At 38.7% G+C, this 20,748-nt stretch overlaps 2 protein-coding genes and 1 long non-coding RNA gene across 4 annotated transcripts in view; 1 reads left to right on the top strand and 2 right to left on the bottom strand.

Moving 5' to 3' along the window:
- The window catches only part of extl3 (exostosin-like glycosyltransferase 3), a 40,191-nt gene extending 30,203 nt beyond the window's left edge, over positions 1–9,988 (bottom strand). Inside the window, exon 1 of the mRNA XM_003446282.5 lies at positions 9,747–9,988. The gene's annotated coding sequence lies outside the window, so the exon portion shown is untranslated. The remainder of the gene's footprint in view (positions 1–9,746) is intronic.
- A 3,059-nt stretch (positions 9,989–13,047) lies between these two features.
- On the top strand, positions 13,048–18,388 carry riox1 (ribosomal oxygenase 1). Of its 2 annotated transcripts, none has more exons than XM_003446348.5 (15): positions 13,048–13,229; positions 13,364–13,507; positions 13,607–13,743; positions 14,151–14,250; positions 14,929–15,042; positions 15,391–15,497; positions 15,582–15,689; positions 16,169–16,203; positions 16,562–16,740; positions 17,044–17,148; positions 17,240–17,381; positions 17,487–17,607; positions 17,701–17,800; positions 17,876–17,962; positions 18,154–18,388. In XM_003446348.5, exons 1-15 carry the CDS (start codon positions 13,143–13,145, stop codon positions 18,211–18,213), a joined length of 1,626 nt encoding a protein of 541 aa, XP_003446396.1. In that variant the 5' UTR covers positions 13,048–13,142; the 3' UTR covers positions 18,214–18,388. The 2 variants fall into 2 exon arrangements, with proteins under 2 accessions (XP_003446396.1, XP_005475059.1); XM_005475002.4 differs by having other exon boundaries at positions 13,601–13,743.
- Positions 18,389–18,432: 44 nt separating this feature from the next.
- On the bottom strand, positions 18,433–20,619 carry LOC100694334 (uncharacterized). Its single transcript, XR_001224507.1, has 3 exons — positions 20,559–20,619; positions 19,184–19,332; positions 18,433–18,603 (listed from the first exon to the last, which is right to left on the bottom strand). It is a non-coding gene; the product is annotated as an uncharacterized LOC100694334 (long non-coding RNA).
- Positions 20,620–20,748: the final 129 nt, after the last annotated feature.

The raw sequence follows: 20,748 nt of genomic DNA, 5'->3' as shown, positions 1-20,748 counted from the left end.
TAAATAACACATCCTCTTCTTGGAGCAGTCACTTTAGAGCAACACTGATTAAATACGACCCAAGTGCATCATAAATAATTTTGTTATAACTGCAACTACAGCTGTATTTTATGATCTCAGATTTAACTGTACTGATGTCGTGTTTTATATTTAGGAAGACTTTTCATTATACAACACAATATGGCGTAATCTGATAAAACATTATCGTTTTAAAAAAATTATAATGATCACAGAAACAGTTAAGGGCAAAAAAATGTATCATCCTAAATAATTGGAATAGTTATTTGATGAGTCCTTCTCCTGCCGTGGTTTGCCATGTGTGCCGCGCCTCGTTATACCCTTTAGGGAACATAGCATTCTGAGACTGATTTCTGAGCTACAGGCTGGAGAACTGAGAAGACAAGCAGGCACAAATAAATTAAATGAAAAAAAAAGAAAAAAAGAATTGAATTGAACAGATCAGCACGTTGTCAGCATCAGGCCAATATCCCATACAAATATCCAATGGGTGCATTCCCAGTAAAAATTATCAATACTGATCAATATGAACAAAAATGTTGTGACAATATTTTTTAAGCTGCATAATGACTCTAAGTCACAGAGAGGGATCAATATCATTGACTTAATCTAAGGGATCTCCATGTGGCGATGGGCAGCTGTCAGCAGAGGATCTGCAGATCATCTGTCATTCCTTTGACCAAAAGCTGCTCTTACATTATCACGCGCTACATGCTTTTAAAGTTCTGCCATAATCAGATATTTTTTAAATCTTTTTCACTGCAAAATTAAAATTTATCATGCACTAACAAGAAATCTATGCAGGCGTCCTGGTGTGTGGCAAACATAGATAAAACAAAATCATTACTGCAGTAGTAATCACACCTCTGCTTCTTTAACATCTACCTTAAAAAAGGCCATTCTTTAACCCTCATTTAGTTTTCATTGATGCCTGCAAGCCCCTGCTGCATCATTTGATCGTGACCTTTGGCTATTTTGTAAGTGTAGCGTTACATCCACCAACACGATTTGAAAGATTTCTCCCTCTCAGTCTGCCCTCGCAAAGTTGTGGACAGCCATCCACTCTGAACAGACTACAAATGGAAGTATGCCTCCAAATATTTGCTTTGACGACTGAGTCTTATTGTGAGGTCTCTGCCAGTTCTCTCTCCCAGCATCAACACCACTCTGTGCCAGGCCTCCAATATCAACAATTGGGCTAAAGCCATAAATAGGACTAGTTTGTAAGCCGCAATAATCACATAGAAAAATAGCCTATGTCTGGCTGAAACTCAAAACTGATTTAAATCCACTGAGTACTGTCTTTGCTCCCTGAATATAACCAATTTCGGCACATTTCTCTTTGACAATGTTGGCGTAAATATATTACACCACTGACAATTCATTTTAAGACATGGAAGCTGTTTATGTCAAAACAGCTGCAGCTTTGAGTTAAACCCTGGAAATTATTGGCACTGTTAGACTGTAAATTAGGGATATGCTTTGTTCTTAAACAGAGACTGGTGCTGTCTTTTTGTGATGCACTATGCTAGAGTTACAAGAAGTATATTATTTTTCAACTGATAAATTTCACACCAGCAGAATAGCTTAACATTGCAATGAACCAGGGACAGATACACTTACATAACACAGGCACCAGCTACCAACCGTTTATATTATTATATCATCAATTATCAATTAAGTGTTTAATGAAAGACATGTCTGAACTGAAGGTCAACAGTTAAAACACAACCCCAACAATAAAGGGCTATACATAAAAACAGCTAAACCTAATGTCAAGGCAGGTCCTCACAAAGTCATACATGCTCAAACCTGACTCTCCCCTATGAATACTTTCCAGACAGAACAGTCAGCAGATAACACAGCAAAATTTAGCACACAAATAGTAAAATCCTGCCCTCTCAACATATAACTCCTCCTGTTATCTTGCCATAGCAGTGGCAGCAGCCCCGCTTGCCGTGTCCTCCCGAGAGCTCTTTCTCTCCCCCTTCCCGTGCAGGCTGGCGTAGACCATAACAGATTGACTCAGCCTGACAACAGCTGCCAGAAGCCCGCAAGCCTCATCCTCCAGACACTGATGGATTGTGGGAGGGGAGCCAGGGTGATTAGCCCCTTGACAAGGGTAAATTATTGCAGTGTACCACCCCAAAAGAGACTGCACCTGAGCGTCAATGTAGAGCTTTCACACTACTTTAAGTCATGCTGTTAATGACTACTCAGCCTCACAATGGGCTGAACTCTAAGGCTACACTGATCAAAAAGAAAAAAGGAAAAATCTTACCACGTGTTTAAATCAAATGTATTAAAAAGTGAAGGAAATGTCTTTCAGACTGACAATCAACTTTTGCAATAAAGCAGTTATTTTCAACTGCTTCAGTCACACGTGGCTCTTACAGTACCTTAAGGTTAGCAGTGAAATGCACTAAGGTCCACTAGGTGTGCACAAAACTGTTTTCCCATTTAAAGACACGTTGCTTGTTGCTCAGTCAAGCTAAAGTAAAATATAGCAAGGCAACCTCCAAGCAACTTGAACAACGGATGGTTTCTCACAATGAAATTTTTCACATTTGCCAACCAACTGACAATTGTTGCAGCAACCAAATGCTCACTGAAACTACGAATTTTGGGGACTTGTGATCCACAGTCTTCCCTGGCAGCTTCATTTAATCCCTGAAAGTGGTGACATCTCTCCCAGTGCTCCAGTTTGGTGACTTCTCTGCGTATCTTGTAGAGAATAACTCTGAGCAATGACAATCACTCTCAAACAGATCAGTGAAGGTTGGCAAATAACTACCATTTAATTTCTAAACAGACAGATTGATTGCAAAGTGTTGGCTCATTAACACCACAACACTTTATAATAGAGGACTCAGCTCACTAGCTGCCAACTGGCAAGGTGAATTTGCAGGTAATTTGCAATCTTGCAGCAACTTTGTAACCATGTGTGGCAGAATTTCATCATTTCTGTTTCAAATCTATGAGGATCTGCCTGAACTGTAAAGGCAAGTAGTTCAAGTGAATTTCTGTGTATGTAGACAGCAACCAATTTCAATTTATCATCGTATTACCACAAACAGATTGCATGTAATTGCCAACCTGACCCATTCAATTATGCACACTTATAAATCACTTCATAATCCTTACCCCATGCTCCACAGTCTAGCAACTTACAATCTTCACCTTGACTTCCCCTCAACATTTATATTCAATAGATAGATAAACAGACAGAGAGATAGACAGAAACAGATGGGAAACTATTCTCTCCACAAATGAAAAAAAGAAGGTTTCCACTATTGTTTGTGCATTAGGTGTCTTGACGTTTAGCTTACCCTTCGGGTTATAGTCTCCCTCTGTCCAAAAAAACCCTCCTCTGTACATTTCCTAGTTGCATTTTATATCTGACTTTACACAAAACTTGTGCAGTTTTACATTTTTTGAAATCCATGATCTTCATAGTTTTTTACTTGAAAACAGAATATCGTGTGGTCTCTAAATCCTACATCATTAATGATCCTAATTAGGATTTTTTTAAGTTTATATAAATGTTTGAAGTAAAGCTTTTTATGGAGCTGGGCGATAAAATGCTTAAAGCAATTATCATGGAAAACCTTCCTACATAGTGTTTTGAAACATGGTCAATATAAAGTCAACAGAACTCATTACATCCATGTTTTGACAGACAACATGAAAAGCCGATGACAATCAGTATAAGACAGATCTAAACAAATTTAAAAAATAATTTAAACATTTATATTTGTTCAAATTTAATGATAACTGGTTTCTATAAAACTATTTCCAATTTCCAAAAGCTGCTACAAATCCTCTCCAGCACACCGACTCAGTTTAATCTCCATCCTGAAGCCTCATAGTCGCTCTAAGGACGGGAACTGACTGCAAGTAGTCACAGCCTTGCCCTACCCGTCTTCAAAACAACCATTTAAAAGGCAAAAAGATCACAAGTTTATTGTGCTTTATTTGTTGAAGTAATTTTGATCATGTCAAAGTCCCAAACTACTGTTTTCCCTAGTGTGACTGTAGTATTATTGGAGATGAGTGAGCCGAGAAATCCTACTGCTTGCAGGCGGTGCATGAAGAGCTGCTGTTTGCTAAGTAAAAGCAGGCCTGTCATTCTGCTCTTTTCTCATTTTCTGAGCCGCTGCATCTGTTTTTGTCAGAAGCTTCACTCAAAACATTTACTTCTCTCTTCTAGTGCAAAGAAACCATTCTTCTGTGTTTCAATAAACAAATGGAACAAGCTGTCCATGGTTTATGTTGCCTAACTTTTCCTGCCGTTTAAAGCAGATTTAGAGGATGATGCAGAATAGTAGAGCTCACTCCTCCATAGTGTGACCAGTCAGTTACTCAAATAGCTCTAAACCTCTGCACTTTCTCTGACAAGAGCAGAATAGTTTGATAGAATCCAAGTCAAGAGGCAGAAGCTCCATTTGATGATTCATCCAGGCCCTCATCACAAAGACGAGGCAATTAATGTCTTCAGTGTTCAAAAACCACAGCCGAACTCTCTCACTCTAGTGTGGTAAAAAACAAATCAGGACTGCCATAAAGAAGCACCTCCATCTCCTTCCACGGTACAATTATCATCACGGGCAATCAAGCCAAATTCTGACCACTTTTCTCTTCATCACAGTCAGTGAGAAAATAACAACTGGGCCATTTCACAGCAGATATTTAGATATTTTGGCCTGCGATAGCAGTCAGAAAAGCACAGGTGTGAGAATCTCAGTGAGCTGGCAAGGAGATACCTAGCAGTCTGAAGCTGAGAAACAGAGACACCTTAACAGAATTCAAGAATTATTCATGTGATTTAATTAGCTGTGTAACATGGGGATGGTCTCAAGTGGCTGAGCTGAAGGCAAATGGATTCCTTTTTTTTAAATTCCTGAAGATGTTTCACCTCTCATCCAATAAGCTTCTTCAGTTCTAACAGCTGATGGGGAGTATTGAACTTATAAATTAAGTCCAGCTGCCTACACAGGCGACATCATAATAATAAACATCTGAACATTCATGAGCAAACCAAAATCAGTTACTCCTCACTGTCAGTGCAGCTCACACCAGGAAGAGGATACTGTACCAAAATGAACTTGGCTTTTACAACAAACTTGGAGACAGGCCAGGGGAGAATGGGTTGGATGCTCATTCATACAGTGCTTTCTAGTCTTACTGACCACATATCAGTCTACAGTCATACAGCACTTTACTCTTTGTACTTAAGCCCTTCATCTACCTCACATCCATGGCCAGTACAAAATTAATTTAACATCAATGTCTTTGGATATGGATGGAAGCATGAGTATCTGGACAAAACCCATGCAGCCACAGGGAGAACAAGCAAACTCTATCAAGATCAGATAATTTGAGCCATGGGCCTCCTTGCTGTGAAATGACTGCAAACCAATGCAGCACCTTGCTGCCCAATTTGGGTGTCTGACCTCTTCCAGTGACAAAGCCGAGGCTGCTGCTCATCTAAGTACTAATAATTACAAACACTATGTCCCAAGTGAGTAACTACAGACTTATTTTAAAAATAACAAGTGTCACCTTGTTAGTTTGGAAAATCCCATCAGCATCAGGGCCAGGAAACCTCACTCTGGTAGTGCAACCACTTTGCTGCTTTTAGAGCAACCAAAGACACTGCACTGCTTTAAGGAAGGTCACATGTGCGTTTCCTGAGGCTGCTGGAGTTACCCTGCCTACATACAACTACCTATTTGCATACAGTGTATTGCACAGAGGTGTACTTTCATTAAAATGTGAAGTAATTTAACATTTATGAATATTTTGCCCTGCCAGCCCTGAATAGAGTGCAAAGAATGTAAACAGCTTCATTATGACTAGCTGACCAGCATTGGCATAAACATCGATAACGACTGTGGTTGTCCAGGTGCTTATCAATATTTCAGTACTGACCAGTCTGGAACCTGGTTATACTGGTTCTCATACAGTAGGATTCTGCCAGATGTGGTTGTTTTGGAATGCATTTGGTTTCAAATCAAGCATATTCACTTCTAAGCCAAACAGAATCCCATGCCAAAAAAAAACTGACTTCAAATCCAGAGCCTCATATTTTCATCTACAAGGTGACTCCCACCGTTCATAAGCAGTAAGTACTTCCCTGAAGCTCCTATATAACTATTAATCCTATAGCATATAATATACTGATGTAACACAGCTAATTTTTCACTTGAATGGCCACTAGACATGATAAAATTTAATAATGTGCACCTCAGGTATGTGTTTAACAAGAATAGGATATTAGCAAGCATATTGTACCTTTTGGGAAATGCTAGTTTTAACACTGGTGTGTCTTGTGAAAGAAAGGTGAAAGTGTGGAAATTTCTAACCACACAAACAGCTGTTTGGTGATATTTCAGCTTTTGGACAGATCTTTATTGGCATGCTCTATGATAGATTTTGTGCTGCATCATCACAAAAACACAAGTCTCTTTTGTTTATTGTCATGACGCAAACACTTTAACAACCTGCTCTTGTTCATATCTCAGCACAGCAAGCAAAACATCAAGAGATGGAAGAATTCCTGCAAATAAAAACACTTCCTGTGATAACATCAGACACCGGCACTAACTGGATAGGAAGAAACTGCTGCCCAGTCTCAGACAGAACTCTAATAACACATGACAAATACAGACACGATTATCAATATTGGTTTTAAGATAGGGGAAAGTACATAAGCTCCAGGTGCAGTGTTCACAGAAGCCAATTTCCCTGCACTCCTCTTTCAGAATCAGAGTGTATTCAGCAGCTTTCACCAAGTGTCAAGTACAAATATAACATGTACTCAAACTCATTTGTCTCTTAAATATGATCTACTGACTTAAACGTAAAAGTAAACAAAAGGTATAATCTGATAATGCAATTCCTTAAAGGCACAAATGAATTAACCTCACAGCTACAGCTCTACAACTCTGATACAGCAGCTATTAAGTGGAGACCTTGGGCAAAGACATGTGAGTGAAAACTGGTTCGCTGGTTATAGAAACATGCTTTAAAAGCATTGCTCCAGGCAGAAACCTAAGGCTTCCCTAAAACATGCCAAGCCTTGCCTTAATATCAGCTACAGGGCTTCATATTCCTCATCTGCAAAGAGCTCACTCAGAGTGAACTTACACTCACTGGCCACTTCATTAGGTACAACCACTCATAAATGCAAATATCTAACTGGCTAATTACACGACAGCACCTCGTTGCATTTAGACATTTAGACACGCTGAACTTCAAACCAAGCATCTAAATGGGTTATTTAAATAATTTTTTCCAATCCTCTGATTGGGAAAACATTACCTGGTCCTGGTCTCCATTTCTGCTGTGATATTCAGGTGATAGAGTCAAAATTTGGAGTAAACAATAGAGCAGGGCGATATGACCAAAAATATTTATCACGATATACATTTGAAAATTTGCGATAACGATATAACTGACGATATAATTGACACTAGACAAAATACTTTACAACTCCACAACTTTATTAGTGCAAAAAACCCCATCAATGTATTTTCACTTAAACAAGCAGCTGTTTTTTTATGTGCATTAAAGTTATATAAAAATTTAACAGTGCAAATGCAAATTCCTTGCTGACAGTTTAACCAAAAGGCATTTCCAGTGGAAATTGGCCGACATATCCTCAGCAAAACCATGTAGAATATCCACAAACCTTAAAAAGAGGTTATACACACACAATACAGTAATATTATGTTGAAGCACAGTACGTATCACTCCGCGAGGCTCCTGCCTACGATAGCCGTAATGCTCCGACAATCCATCAAGCGGTGCGGCTTCGTAGCTTAGCAAAGTCTTAGTGAAACATTTGACAGATTTTCGAGCGCCGTGTACCACATAAAATCGTTTCGAGGTCAGTAAACACAACCAGAATTCATACATAAGGCACACGGGATTATAAGGGGCACTGACGATTTTCAGAAAAATCAAAGGATTGATTTTAAGTGTGCCCTATTTTCCAAACAACACGGTAATAACGACGGCCCGCTAGCATGGTCTACCAAAAATAGTGCTTTGTTATGTATCTGACGGACGAAAGCTAAACCAGTTCCACACCACTGAAGTTGCAGCATTTTTACAAACACACTCTGGTTCATCCGTTTCATTTAACGATCCACTTTCGCTCTTCTCATTCTGCGTCGCCGCCATGTGCGTATGTAAACATAGGCACTGCGCATGCGCGTTTTACCCATATTCTATCGCGATATTTCATTTTCCTATCGTTGCCCAAAATTACACCGGTATTACCGTGAACGGTATGACATAGTCCAGCCCTAGTAAACAACATGAAAGCTTGGATCTTTTCTGCCTTTTATAAATGGTTCATGCTGCTGGTTGTATAATGGAACACTGTCACACTCTGGTTGCCTCAGTACCAACAGATCATCGTTTACATGCCACAGCATACCAGAGTATTGTTGCTCACAGTGTCCATCCCTGCCCTCCGGCAGGATAACAGACTTGCTACATAGATCAAATCATCTCAAAGTGCTTAAACGCAACAACGAATTTACTGTACTCAAATGACCCCCACATGTGCAGTCGACAAATCTGCAGTAACTGTGTGATGCTATCACTTCAATAAGGACCGAAATGTCTCATGAATGTTTCCATCACCTTGTTCAATCCATGCCACAAAGAATTAAGAGTTCAGAAAGCAAAGGCGGGTCCAACCTGGTACTAGAAAGGTGTAACAAAAGAAGATCCCACAGAGTGTAAGACAATACTCTGGAAAACTCACTCACTGCTTATAGAAAGCTGTGTGCACTCAGTCTTAAAATATAACGTCCAGTTTGTTTGTTTTTAGCTCAGTTTGTGGTTATTTGGTGAGTTTACGTAATTTTCAGTCTACCCTCGTTTAAATAAACGAGATGATAGATGGCAACTGAGTAATGAATGCTGAGTTTAGTCAAAAAACACAAGGCAGCACATTACTCATATTATGGGAATCAATATTAGATAATGGGGTGGAACAGCCGGGAGATAAAGTCACTGAAAATAATATCAAAAAAGGAGAAAAAAAGCCAACTGATTAAGTGGTTAAGATGCAGTCCATGACTTAAAGCCATTTTTAAACTTTTCCAATCGTTGTGTTAAAACTAAAAAATGTCATTACAATTGACTGCCTATTATAAAAGCAAATTATCATTTATTATTGGTGTGTAAACGGTGAGATGCTGAAACTGTCGTCAGTGTATTAACATGTAACATGAATATGAATTATCACGACTGACAAGCAGTTCGACGTTGAACTGGCAGCGACATTTGTGACAGTCTACACGCCATAAAAGTGGCGCAGGTTTTGCAGGTGACAATAAAAAAAAAAAAACGGGGGTTCAAATATTAAAGATCGATAAATTTTCAGTCCAGCCCAGGTGGGTCATATTCAGACAACATTACAGCAAAGCCTCGACTACACCGGCTGTGTGCCGAGATCAAAGCAAAACACACTCACGACTAGCAGAAATCCACTCAACTACCTTTCGGGACTTTGAAAATTCACATCTAGGAACCAACGAGGACGAGAGGACATATTAAAGATGGCCAGGGGATTGCAGGGAACCACACAAGGGGCTACAAATCTCATCTCTCCAATTAGCTAGCGTGCTAGCCAGCAGTGGTCACAACAAAACGCATTTGCTCTGTACTACACTGGCAGACTGATGTTAGCTTCAGCGGCTACAACTCACCGGGATAGAGGAGTCCAAGATGTCGTAAAAAACTGAGTGAAAGGCGCCCAGAATGTCTGACACACCGCAGAAATCTCCGTGTGCTGAATCTGCAGGTCTACAGTCTCGGGACAAGCCTGCGGTGTTGCAGCATTTTCATCTCGCACCGCTTCCAGCACCATTAAAAGCTGCACTGTTGGAGCGACGGCTGGACAAACAGCACCGACCGCACGCAGCAAAGCATTATGGGAAACTGTGTTGATGCTACGGTGCCGTCAAACGCTGGAAATGCAGTGAAACTGCGCCACCTGGTGCCGGCATTATGGACCATAAAAAAACAGATGTCTTCTAACAGGTGAACTGTAAAGTGGCTTATAGTTGGCTATAGTTGGCCTATAGTTAATTAATTGTTCAACTGACGAGTTCATTAATTAGCAATTATTTGCCTTCATTCTTTTTCTTGTTTAATTTTTTATTAAGATATTTTATCACTGTTGTATGTGAATTTGTCCATTACCTAATTGAGCCTTTAATGTGGGTCTATTTATTTAAGGTAACATAAAGTCAAATAAGGACTGTCAGCTGTGTACCAATCTGACTTCTGCACAACAGAACTGATGGTCCCAACTCCATTAAAAAGGCAAGAAATTCCACAAATGAACCCCGAGAAGGCTTCTGAACAAACTAGCAGGTGTAGAAGGCCCATACTGGCCCATATCTATGGGATTGATTTTTCCTAATAACGCCCACTGAATGGAATGATAACATCCGAAGCGGGTGAAAAGGCCCAACTATGAAGTGAAAACCATTCCAGGTGACTACATCATGAAGCTCAATGAGAGAAGTCAACCAAGCAAAGGTTGGCTACTTTGAGGAATCTAAAATAAAAGACATACTTGAGTTCAGTGGCGGAGCGGGGGGGTGGCATACTGGGCTTAAGCCCGGGTTGTTTTTTCAGAAGCCCGGGGTCTTTTGAAGTGTATTTTTTTCATAGTTAGATGCCTGGCTGACAACTGTATAAAACAAAAACTACACATAATATTCGAAGCACATAGTGCACACTGTGGGAATTTACGACTGTGCGTAAATCCCCCCTAATATTGGTATGATCCGAGCTCAGACACTAAGCGACTGAGCGAGCGGCGGGGGGAGCCGCTGCCTAGGAGTGCGCTGTTGGAGAAACGGAGCCAAGGCAGACGGAGGAGAAGTGAAGTTTGACCAGATACCAAAGCAAATCATTCGTACTGTACAAATAATATAAATATGACGGTGTATCACAAAAGATTGATGTCAAACTGATCACTTGACCCATATTACGTTACTTGTTCTTCAAGTGAATCAACAAATGGCAAAATGAAAAGCCGAACAACAACAACACTGTTTGTTTAGAGAGTCTTACCTTACATGTGTGTTTATTTCATATTTTCAGTTGTTACCCTCCACGGCTAAATAAATCGGTTTCAGTAATGTACTGATATACAAGAATGGACATAAGGGGCTTCTTTCAAAGAAAAAACTCAGGTAGATGTTATTTTATATATTATGCTTTGTATGTTGTTCAGTATATTTCTATGCAAAACAAGAGGAATTTCAATACACAGCAGTATATTCACAGTTTAAACCAGATATTTACATACACTTTATGGAAAACACAAGAACATTTTTTACTGTACAACATCAATTTAGAGTAAACTTGTTTTGTTTTGGATAAATAAATATTGAAATATCTTTTGAATTAGTTAAATGTCAGAATAAAGAGAGACAGAGATGTCTATTTTTTTTATCACTTTCATCAAATTTAGGAGTACATGTACACTAAGTTTATTGTTAATTAATAAGAAAACTCCAGATGATTCCATTCTGAGCTGAAGAAGCTTCTGATAGGTTAGTAGAGTCCATGTGAGTAAATTGGTGGCACACCTGTGGATGCATATAAGGCAAAACACAGAGCCTGTTTCTTTGTCATGGGAAAATCAAGAGATATCAACCAAAACACCAGGAAAAGAATTGTGGAGCTCCATAAGTGTGGCTCAATTTTGAATACGTTTGGTGCCATTTACAATTAAGAAATACAGATAGTTTCTCTGTTTACTCTTAAAGTTAACAAATATGTTTTTTATATTTATCAATCTAAAAAAAATAAACATTTAGTCTGATTTGATGTTACAATTAAAAAAGTGTTTGTGTTTTTATCTGAAGAGTGTGTAAATATCTGGTTTCCACTGTATATTTGATGATGTTGGTGTTTGGCTTGATTGTCAGCACAAAGAGTGAAAGAGAGGAACAGAGAGAGAGAGAGAGGGGAACAGAGAGAGAGAGAGAGAGAGGAACAGAGAGAGAGAGAGAGGAACAGAGAGCAGGTGAGACACATGTTAGTCAAATGGTTGTTCACTAAAAGTATCACCGTATCATAGGTACTCATGTATCTCGTACCTAGTGTTTCTTTTTAGGTTTGTTAGTTTTCAAATTCTATATTTATTAAGTTATGCAGGCTTGTTTGCACAACAAGGCTAAATAATTATATAAACTTTTCTGAATCTAAATAGCGTACTTTGGTAGAATTAAAAAATAAGTGTAGTGCAGGTCTATGATGATTTTAGTGCTACTATCATCTAGTTCTGATTCTGGTTCTGTCTTGGTTAAGTCCTAAAGTAGTCCTGTTTTAATTCCGGATCAGTTCTGGGTCTGGTTGAATTGGGGTTTAGTCCTCATGTCTTGATACAGCCCTGATTTTGTTCTGCCTTACTGCTTAATTAAAAAACTAGTTTAAGGTGTCCTGCATATGTGATATGTATTTTTCCCTATATGAAGTCATTCTTTTTTTTAACAAAACTCAAAACACAGCCTATTAATCTTTCAGTCATTTCTAACCCCCCCCCCAAAAAATCCCACATGGATACTACCCTTTAGGGCTAAGCCCTGGGTGTTTCGAATGTCTGCCTCCGCCTCTGCTTGAGTTACTAATCAATTTTGTCTTTGCTGCATAATTCCATATATTTTGCATATATTTTTCATATATTTGATGTCTTCAGTATCTATCAACAATGAAGAAAGTAGTAAAAAATAAATTAAAACCATTAGCCTTTCTCTGTTGCTTCATTATCTTTTGGGAAAACCTTTTTGTTTTTGGTAAAAAAAAAATATTATTTTCCTGCCATCATGTTGCTGTACAACAAAACATTCTTTTAGAATAAATTGTTTTAATCATTTTAAATTCACACTGGTTTGCTTACTTAAGAAGAAAAAGAACAAGGAGAAGAAGAGAAATAATTGAATGAGGTCAAATCAAGCACACGTCTGTAGGTGGCGGTAAAGAGTCCATTAGAGAACAAATCGACACAACATTCGTAGAAGAAGAAGAAGGAGCGCACAGAAGCATGTGTAGAAGTCGTGGGTTGGTGGTACATCGGGTGTGAAATGGAGAGCAAACACATGTCAGCTTTTGCCTTGTATCAGAATTTAAAACCGGACCAGCCTCCTCCGGCTAAGAAGCCTTCAGTGCAGGTACACACACTTAAAACCAAAGACTGAGTGTCTGATTGACAGCTGCACGAGGAGCAGCAATGACTCCAGCCCTCTCCTCTTTATCTGCACACTTCTGTCTTCTGGGCATTGTTTTAACCTCTGTGTTTTTATAGGTGGAAGTTAAGAAGAAGAAGAAAAAGGACAATGCAGCCTTTAAGCTCAAAGTCAAAGTTCAAGCGAAAGCTGAGAGGAAGAAGATGCGAAAGAAGCTTCTCAAGCCGTCACAAAAAGAGGAGAATCAGAAGGAAGTTTCGCACGTGAGTGTGTTTACCTGCTAATGTAAAGATAGAGGTTTAATATCTTTTGAATTTCAAAAACGTATAAGGCCTAATAGGGTGTGTATTTGTCAGAATCAGGTGACGGTGGAGTGTGTGAGCGCTGAGCCTCTCGAGACTCTGCTGGCAGACCTGACAAAAATCAACAACAGCAGGGAGAGAGCGAGCAAGCTGTTCCAGTGGCTCATCACCCCCATTCCTGACAAGATGTTTTTCAGGTACAAACAGCTGGCATTCTTTCTCGAAGCTCTTTTTATATAAAGTAATATATATATTTTATTTTTTCAACCTTTACTGACAGTAAATCTCCTCTCTTACTAATCTCCTCTCTTACTGAGAGGAGATTTTGTATTTATAGCTACAAATAACTTAAAAAAAACAAACAAAAAACATCCTGATATCATTTTCCAGAGACCTGATTGGCCATTAGCCAGTGATTTTTATACATGTTGATCTTCATTCTTGAACATAATCTGCTCTGGAGCAGGTTAGGTCTGCAGCATAAGTGACCTGTCTGAGAAATGAACTGCTGCTGTAATATTCAAAACCCAGGGTTAACCAACTAACCTAAATCATGCTTCTTAGTACAGGCCTTGGGTATTGATACATTTCCCTCTTTCCTCAGGGAAACATGGGAAAAAAAGCCCATCTTTGTCCAACGTAAGAATCCTGATTACTACAAGGGACTGTTCTCTACAGCAGAGCTCGATCGCATTTTCAGAGAGGTAAGAAACCTGAAACTAAGTCTTAAACTTAGTTAAAAATGGATATGTTTTTTTCTTTTTCTTTTTCAAAACATTGAATTAGCACCAGGTGAGTCAGGGGAAGGGGCAAGTGGAACCAAGCATTTGAAATTTTTGGAGAATGGGTGGATAAACAGAAGACATAATCTCCCCATCTGTGTTTATCAGGGGACATGATGGATGGCAGGATTTATTGGCACTTTTAAGGATTGTAATCTGTTACTGGAAGTCTCACAAATGTTTTAACCAAACTGGCACCTTTTTTAAACCTCTAATTCGGGAATGTCAATTTGGCCCGTCAAAGGCAAATCTGGTCCACTGGACAGTTTTGGAACACGTGAAGTGGGAGATAAATTTTGGACTTTTAACTGTATTTTTCTGAAGTTTTACAGCTTTTCCTATTGATGAAGACCTCCGCCACAGCCATTCACATTACCAAAGTAATTAAGATATCTCGGGGATTAAGTGTTTAGTTAAACTTCTTTACACTGATAGAAAGGGGCGTTTCACTGGTCGACAGTATGTGGCCGCCATGTAAAATTAGAGACAACCCTGGTCTAATTGTGCAGATTAATAATCGTCCAGAGCAGTTTGGTCATATTTGTTAGTATAAATAAGGAATAAAAGTCCTGAATATTTGTTGACTTTTTAATATTAAAGGAAGATGTTCAGTATGGAGTGAACCTGGATGTCACAAGTTACACTAATGGCAAGAGAGAGACTCACAATCCTCCAGGGAGAGTGCTCCCATACACTGCGTGGGACTTCTATGAGGTGGGGACACAGTGCTGCAGGCTGCTGATTTATGATTATGTCTAAAGCAAGATTACAGTGATTTCTGCATTTTTAATGTCCTGATTACTTTCCTAATAATTGGGCCCTTTGATGCAAATTAGCTGCATTCACTTTCTCTGTGGGGATCATTAAAGCTTATCCTCATTTTCATATTTTCCGGGACCACCTTCATTAAGAGAAAAATCAGATGTATATTTATGTACTAAGTAATATTTTAATTTGAATATTTTTCATTGCTGCATGATAGAAGTCATTCCATTAGCTGTATCAGTGCGCCATCTGCTCTGTGCTGCAGATTAGTAGTCATCTTGGTGTCTCAATTCCCAGAGTGGCTGCTCCCTCCGCATGCTGAATCCTCAGGCTTTCTCCTCCACGGTGTGGAACGTGCTGTCCATCCTCCAAGAGCAGTTTGGCAGCATGGCGGGAGCCAATATGTTAGTATTTGGAGCAAAAATCGGTCACATTGGGGAATACTCCATTTGTTTTGGTCTTGATGTGTGTGTGTTTTCTTCAACCAGATACCTGACACCACCTGGCACACAAGGATTTGCTCCACATTATGATGACATTGAAGCCTTTGTGGTTCAGCTGGAGGGGAAGAAACGCTGGCGAGTGTACAGCCCAAGGTGAAAAACAGCGGGGAAACTTTCAAAAAAGAGCACCACAATTTTAAAGTCATGCTGTTGCTGAATTAATAGTGCATAATAATAAATCCAGAATAATATATCAAACACACTGCGTGTACATTATGCGATGTCATTGCATTAGTAAATCTCTGCAAATGTTTTAAATCAGCAAACTTGCATAACAGACTTATTTATAGTATGTGGGTCATGATGGACTAAAGTTTTATACAAAACTACTTAAGCATCCAAATCAGTGTTGATTGAACCCAGTGAAGCCTGAACCATAAAATAATTGCCAGAAAATTCTCATTTTTGTGAAACTGGGGTGTTTATTGAACCTTCAGACGAATTAAAACAATAATAAAGTCAATTTGCATATGTGGGTTTTAATTTGTTTAATTTTTGCTATATCTGGTATTTTTATATATATATTTTTTTTTTTTACTCTTTCGTTTTCTCTTTTTTTCCTTTTCTTTTAGATCAGACGATGAGGTCTTGCCTGTGCTTTCGAGTCGTGAGTAAAAAAAACAACAACAACTAATCCTCTTAGTAGTTTTTAACGGTTGCGTTTTGTTAGCATAATTATTTGATGCCTCTGGGTCTGAACCTCGTGGGATCCTGGGGCAGCAGGGGAATGGGTACTTTGTAAAAAGCACTTGTAATTAAAAGTAAGAGAATGATGGTGGAGTGGGTTTGATGAAGGAGGGCAGAAAAAGAAATATTTCATGTCTTGTGGTGTCACTTACAAATGATAAATTACTGATTTGTGGAAATAAAATAGCCTCTCTTGCTTGAAAAACAGAATTATAAATAAATATAATTAATGCTGGCATAGATTTCTCAGAGGTGTCTGCTTTGTGATTTCTCTTCAGCAAACTTCGACCAGGCAGACATTGGTAAGCCGATCCTAGATGTGGTGGTAGAAGCCGGAGATCTCATCTACTTCCCTCGAGGTTTTATCCATCAAGGCAACTGCCTACCAGACGCACACTCTCTGCACATCACCATCTCCTCTTACCAGAAGAACAGCTGGGGAGATCTGCTGCAAAAGGTAGAAAACCCTCCCTGTTTCCCCCTGTGGTGCATGCAGATGAAGACAACGGCCGAACTCTGAAACGTGTGCCAGTAGTTAGCAGAAGGGTATAAATCTTGCATCCAGCATGAAGTGGTTTTGCATTGCAGGTGAAGAATAATAACCAAAGCAGTCTTTCCTGCTGACAGATGATACTAATGATCTCTGGTGGAGAGTATTTTGCTGATGGTTCATACATCACCTTTCTTTCTTAACCTAAGGATTGCCTAAGACAGTTAAACTTACAAAAGGGTATTCAGAATTTACTGCTCTTTTTTTCAGCTGGTCCCAGCAGCATTGGAAGTAGCAATGGAGGAGGACGTGGAGTTCAGACGGGGTTTACCTCTGGACTACCTGACGTACATGGGAGTACAGAATTCCGACAAGGTATTTAATGAAGTGATTTTTACCAACTTTTCAGGTGTTGTCTTCGTTTACTCCCAATTACTAGCTAAAGATAAAACTTATCCTTGTGTAGGAAGACCCGCGCAGGGCAAAGTTCTTCTCTCGAATTGATAATCTGATGAAGAGGCTAACAAATTACGCACCAGTAGATGCTGCTGTTGATCAGAAGGCTAAAGACTTCATTCATGACTGCCTTCCTCCCGCTCTCACTCCAGGTATGTGATGGAGAGAGCTGTAATTGTTGCATTAGTTTCTTTTTTCAGTGAGATGCATAATGTCACGATATTGCTTTTGATTCTAATTCATGCCATCACCCACAGATGAACTGGTCACCAGTGTACAAGGAGCACCTACGAGGTGGGAAGGTGGACAAGTAAAGGATGTGGGTGTACATATCATTACACAGACTCAAATCAGAATTCTACGTGCTCAGTGTGCCCGGTAACACAGATTTTTTTATTGACTACATGTTAAGGCTACCAATTAAAGCAGAAAAGTGTCATTGTCATTTGTCTTGTAAATCTTTACTGCCAGGTTATGCAATGACGGAGATGCCGTTCATCTTTACTACACCACTGACAACTCTAGAGTTTACCACAAAGAGGAGCTCAAGAGTTTTGAAATAAAACCAGAGGTAAACATTGGCAGATGTGTTTGTCAGGTCTCGTAAACTGTGCTAATGACGGGGTTGACTTGTTTTTCCTCTTAGTACACAGATGCTGTCGAGTTTCTGATCCATTCATATCCCGGCTTTGTGACAGTAGGAAGCCTCCCATGTGAATCTGCGCAGGACAGGGTAATTATTACCTTCACACACTCTGTGTAGTTTTATGTTGTTGGAAGGTGTCTCATATGGGGCAGCTTATCTTCAGTGTTTTAGATGGGTACCTGTATAAACAAGGTTTCTGCACAGTGAAATCACTTATTTGGTTATGTGTTTGTCATTAGTGGTTGATCCTCATGTTTTTCCCCTTACTTTTTCCCCAGATTGCTTTGGCTGAACTACTTTTTGAGAAGGGGATTATCCACACTGCAGAACCAGTGTAGCACTAGATTCTTCCACCATGGTGACTGCATGAAGAGATCAAATCACTTTATACAAAATAAGATCTTCAGTGGAGAACATGTCTGCTCCAAGTAGCCTTCATTAGCTCAACTGGAAATGGATAATGCATTTGTGATTTTGCTGTTCAACTAAAAATAAAAAAAAATTTATATATAATTTTTGGTCTTGTACAACCAGAATCATTAACAAGTACCAAATGATTTTAATTAATGGCATCTTTATTATTGGTTGATACAACTCAAAAACAGAGGTACAGGAGTCTTCTTAAATATTGTGATTTGAGGACACCCATTCGTTCACACCACACGACACAGGCTTTCAAGTAGAGAGCAGTCTACCTCCAGGTCACCTCCTCTCCAGGCTTCAGTTCCCTATAAAAAGAAGAAAAATTTGAAGTTTTGTAAGATGTTTGGCTTTCACAGCGCAGAATGATGTATGAGCACAGTTTTACACCAGAAGATCACTACTGGAGTTATTGGCTGAAAGTGGAAAAGTGTATTACTACATTAGAAACAAAAAGTGTTATATGGAAATCTATTAAAGTGGATTTGCATAGATATAGAAGGCAGTTGCTTATTAATTGAGCCTGCATATCTGTAAGGGGTCTTTATTGCATTCAGCATTGCATCATATTTTGGCCTAAATACACCAAAATAGACAAGATAAAACACAAACACAGGATGTATTAAACTAATTGTCATTATTCTGCGTCATCTTATGTGTTTCAAATATTTACAGGTGGATTTTTTATGAAATTGCAGATTTCATGTATTTATAACTTTGCCAAATTGAAAATATCCATGCACTGAACTAATAACTCCAGACCATGGGCTATTGTGTACACAGTGACAAACATCACCATGAATTCAACATAGTAGTTAGTCTTTAAATTCAAGAATAACCTGAGGGATTTGTTTTGTTTTTATTTGGTGAACAGTCACTTGTTCTTACCTTCCGTACAAAGCACTCTTGTTTCTGAAAGCTGTCAACTTCTGGTCCTGTTGCTTGTCAAGGTACCATCCAATGACAAAGCCCGTGGGGACAAATATGTGTGCCCAGTACTGGCGGGCAAAGGCTGCCAAGTTCACCATGGTTCCTACCTAAAAAAAGGAAAAACAGCATGGGTTTTATACTCCCAAATTAAACTTATGATTGCAGTTGGACATTCATATTTGTATAATAAGAAAAATGGATGCAGGAAAGCACAAGCATAAATGATACAAGAACATTTACCACTATTGCTGAAAAGTCTGATCTCTGTTTAAGCTATCTGAAAGGCTAAATACTAATATAGCAATATCTTATTGCTTTCTTTTAAGATACACCATTGATACACTGGCATCACAGATTCCACTGTTAAATAAACAAATCAGTTATTAATTCATGATTTTAAATGAGGTTCTCAAATGAATAAGGGTAAAAGTTAACTAAAATAAAATTAGGGGAAATACTGTTAAAAGTGTAGGAAATCAGATCACTTATTACTGAAGTGACTTATTAAAAGTAATAATGAATGCAACAACACCTTTCATCTTTTAATTCCACTTTTTTCCATTTAGTTACACAGATTTAGATTTTGCATTTACTCGGGTTATCTTTGTCTAATGTTAAAATTTGTTTGATCTGAAACAAATACTCAAAAAAGGAAAGGGAGAATGCTTTTTCATAACACTATATCTGTATCGTGCCACCATCATTATTTTGATCATGCTGCGAGTCCCAACCATTGAAAGAGACGTTGTAATCTTTAGCAACATGTAGTATTCCGGGGGTAGCCCATGTTCACAGATTTAGAGGACCTGCAAAAAACTTCTAGAAAACGAAATCAGCTAATGTTCTCGACTAAAAATGACAGACATTTGTTTGCACAATTAGCACAACAACTGTCTTTAAACGCCTACTTTAGATTATAAGAATGTGTACACCTTAACAATGTGTTACAACATTTCTTTATGCACTTCAATGAGGTTTGACAGGCAAAGCTTAAATGCACATCAAGCTATGTCAAAGAACAGACCACGGTCACTTCAGTTATTATATGGTGGCCATGCATTACATTACAGCTATATATATGAAGCTGAATACTAAATATCCAGTAAGTCTGCAGATCGTTCATCACAAACTTTTGGTATCCTAGAGAGAGGCACTTGGCTAGCTAGCCTGTCAGCTAGTTAGCCTTAGCAATATGTTTCAAGGTGTAGTTAAGGATTATTTCTAAACTGCACTAGTTACTGTATTTTTAGTACGATAAACACATTAAAATTCACTGACTCGACCAAAAAAGAATAATGAATATAATATATAATATTAATATCTAAAATAATACCTTCTGTTTACACCAGCCGCGGCCTTCAGCTCCTCATTCACCAAGCGAAGGACATCGGATTCTACCAACTGTAAACTTACGATGTGGTGGTTTCATATTTTTAAATAATTAATTTTAATGTCAAAGCACAAGTAGTGGAATATTAGATACGTTCCAACACTGAACATATGATGTTAAAGGTGATGTGTTC

This window comes from Oreochromis niloticus, linkage group LG15 (assembly GCF_001858045.2).
Source record: "Oreochromis niloticus isolate F11D_XX linkage group LG15, O_niloticus_UMD_NMBU, whole genome shotgun sequence".
Taxonomy (NCBI): domain Eukaryota; kingdom Metazoa; phylum Chordata; class Actinopteri; order Cichliformes; family Cichlidae; genus Oreochromis; species Oreochromis niloticus.
The sequence above is the reverse complement of the archived record's forward strand: the minus strand, read 5'-3'. Positions and strand labels throughout refer to the sequence as shown.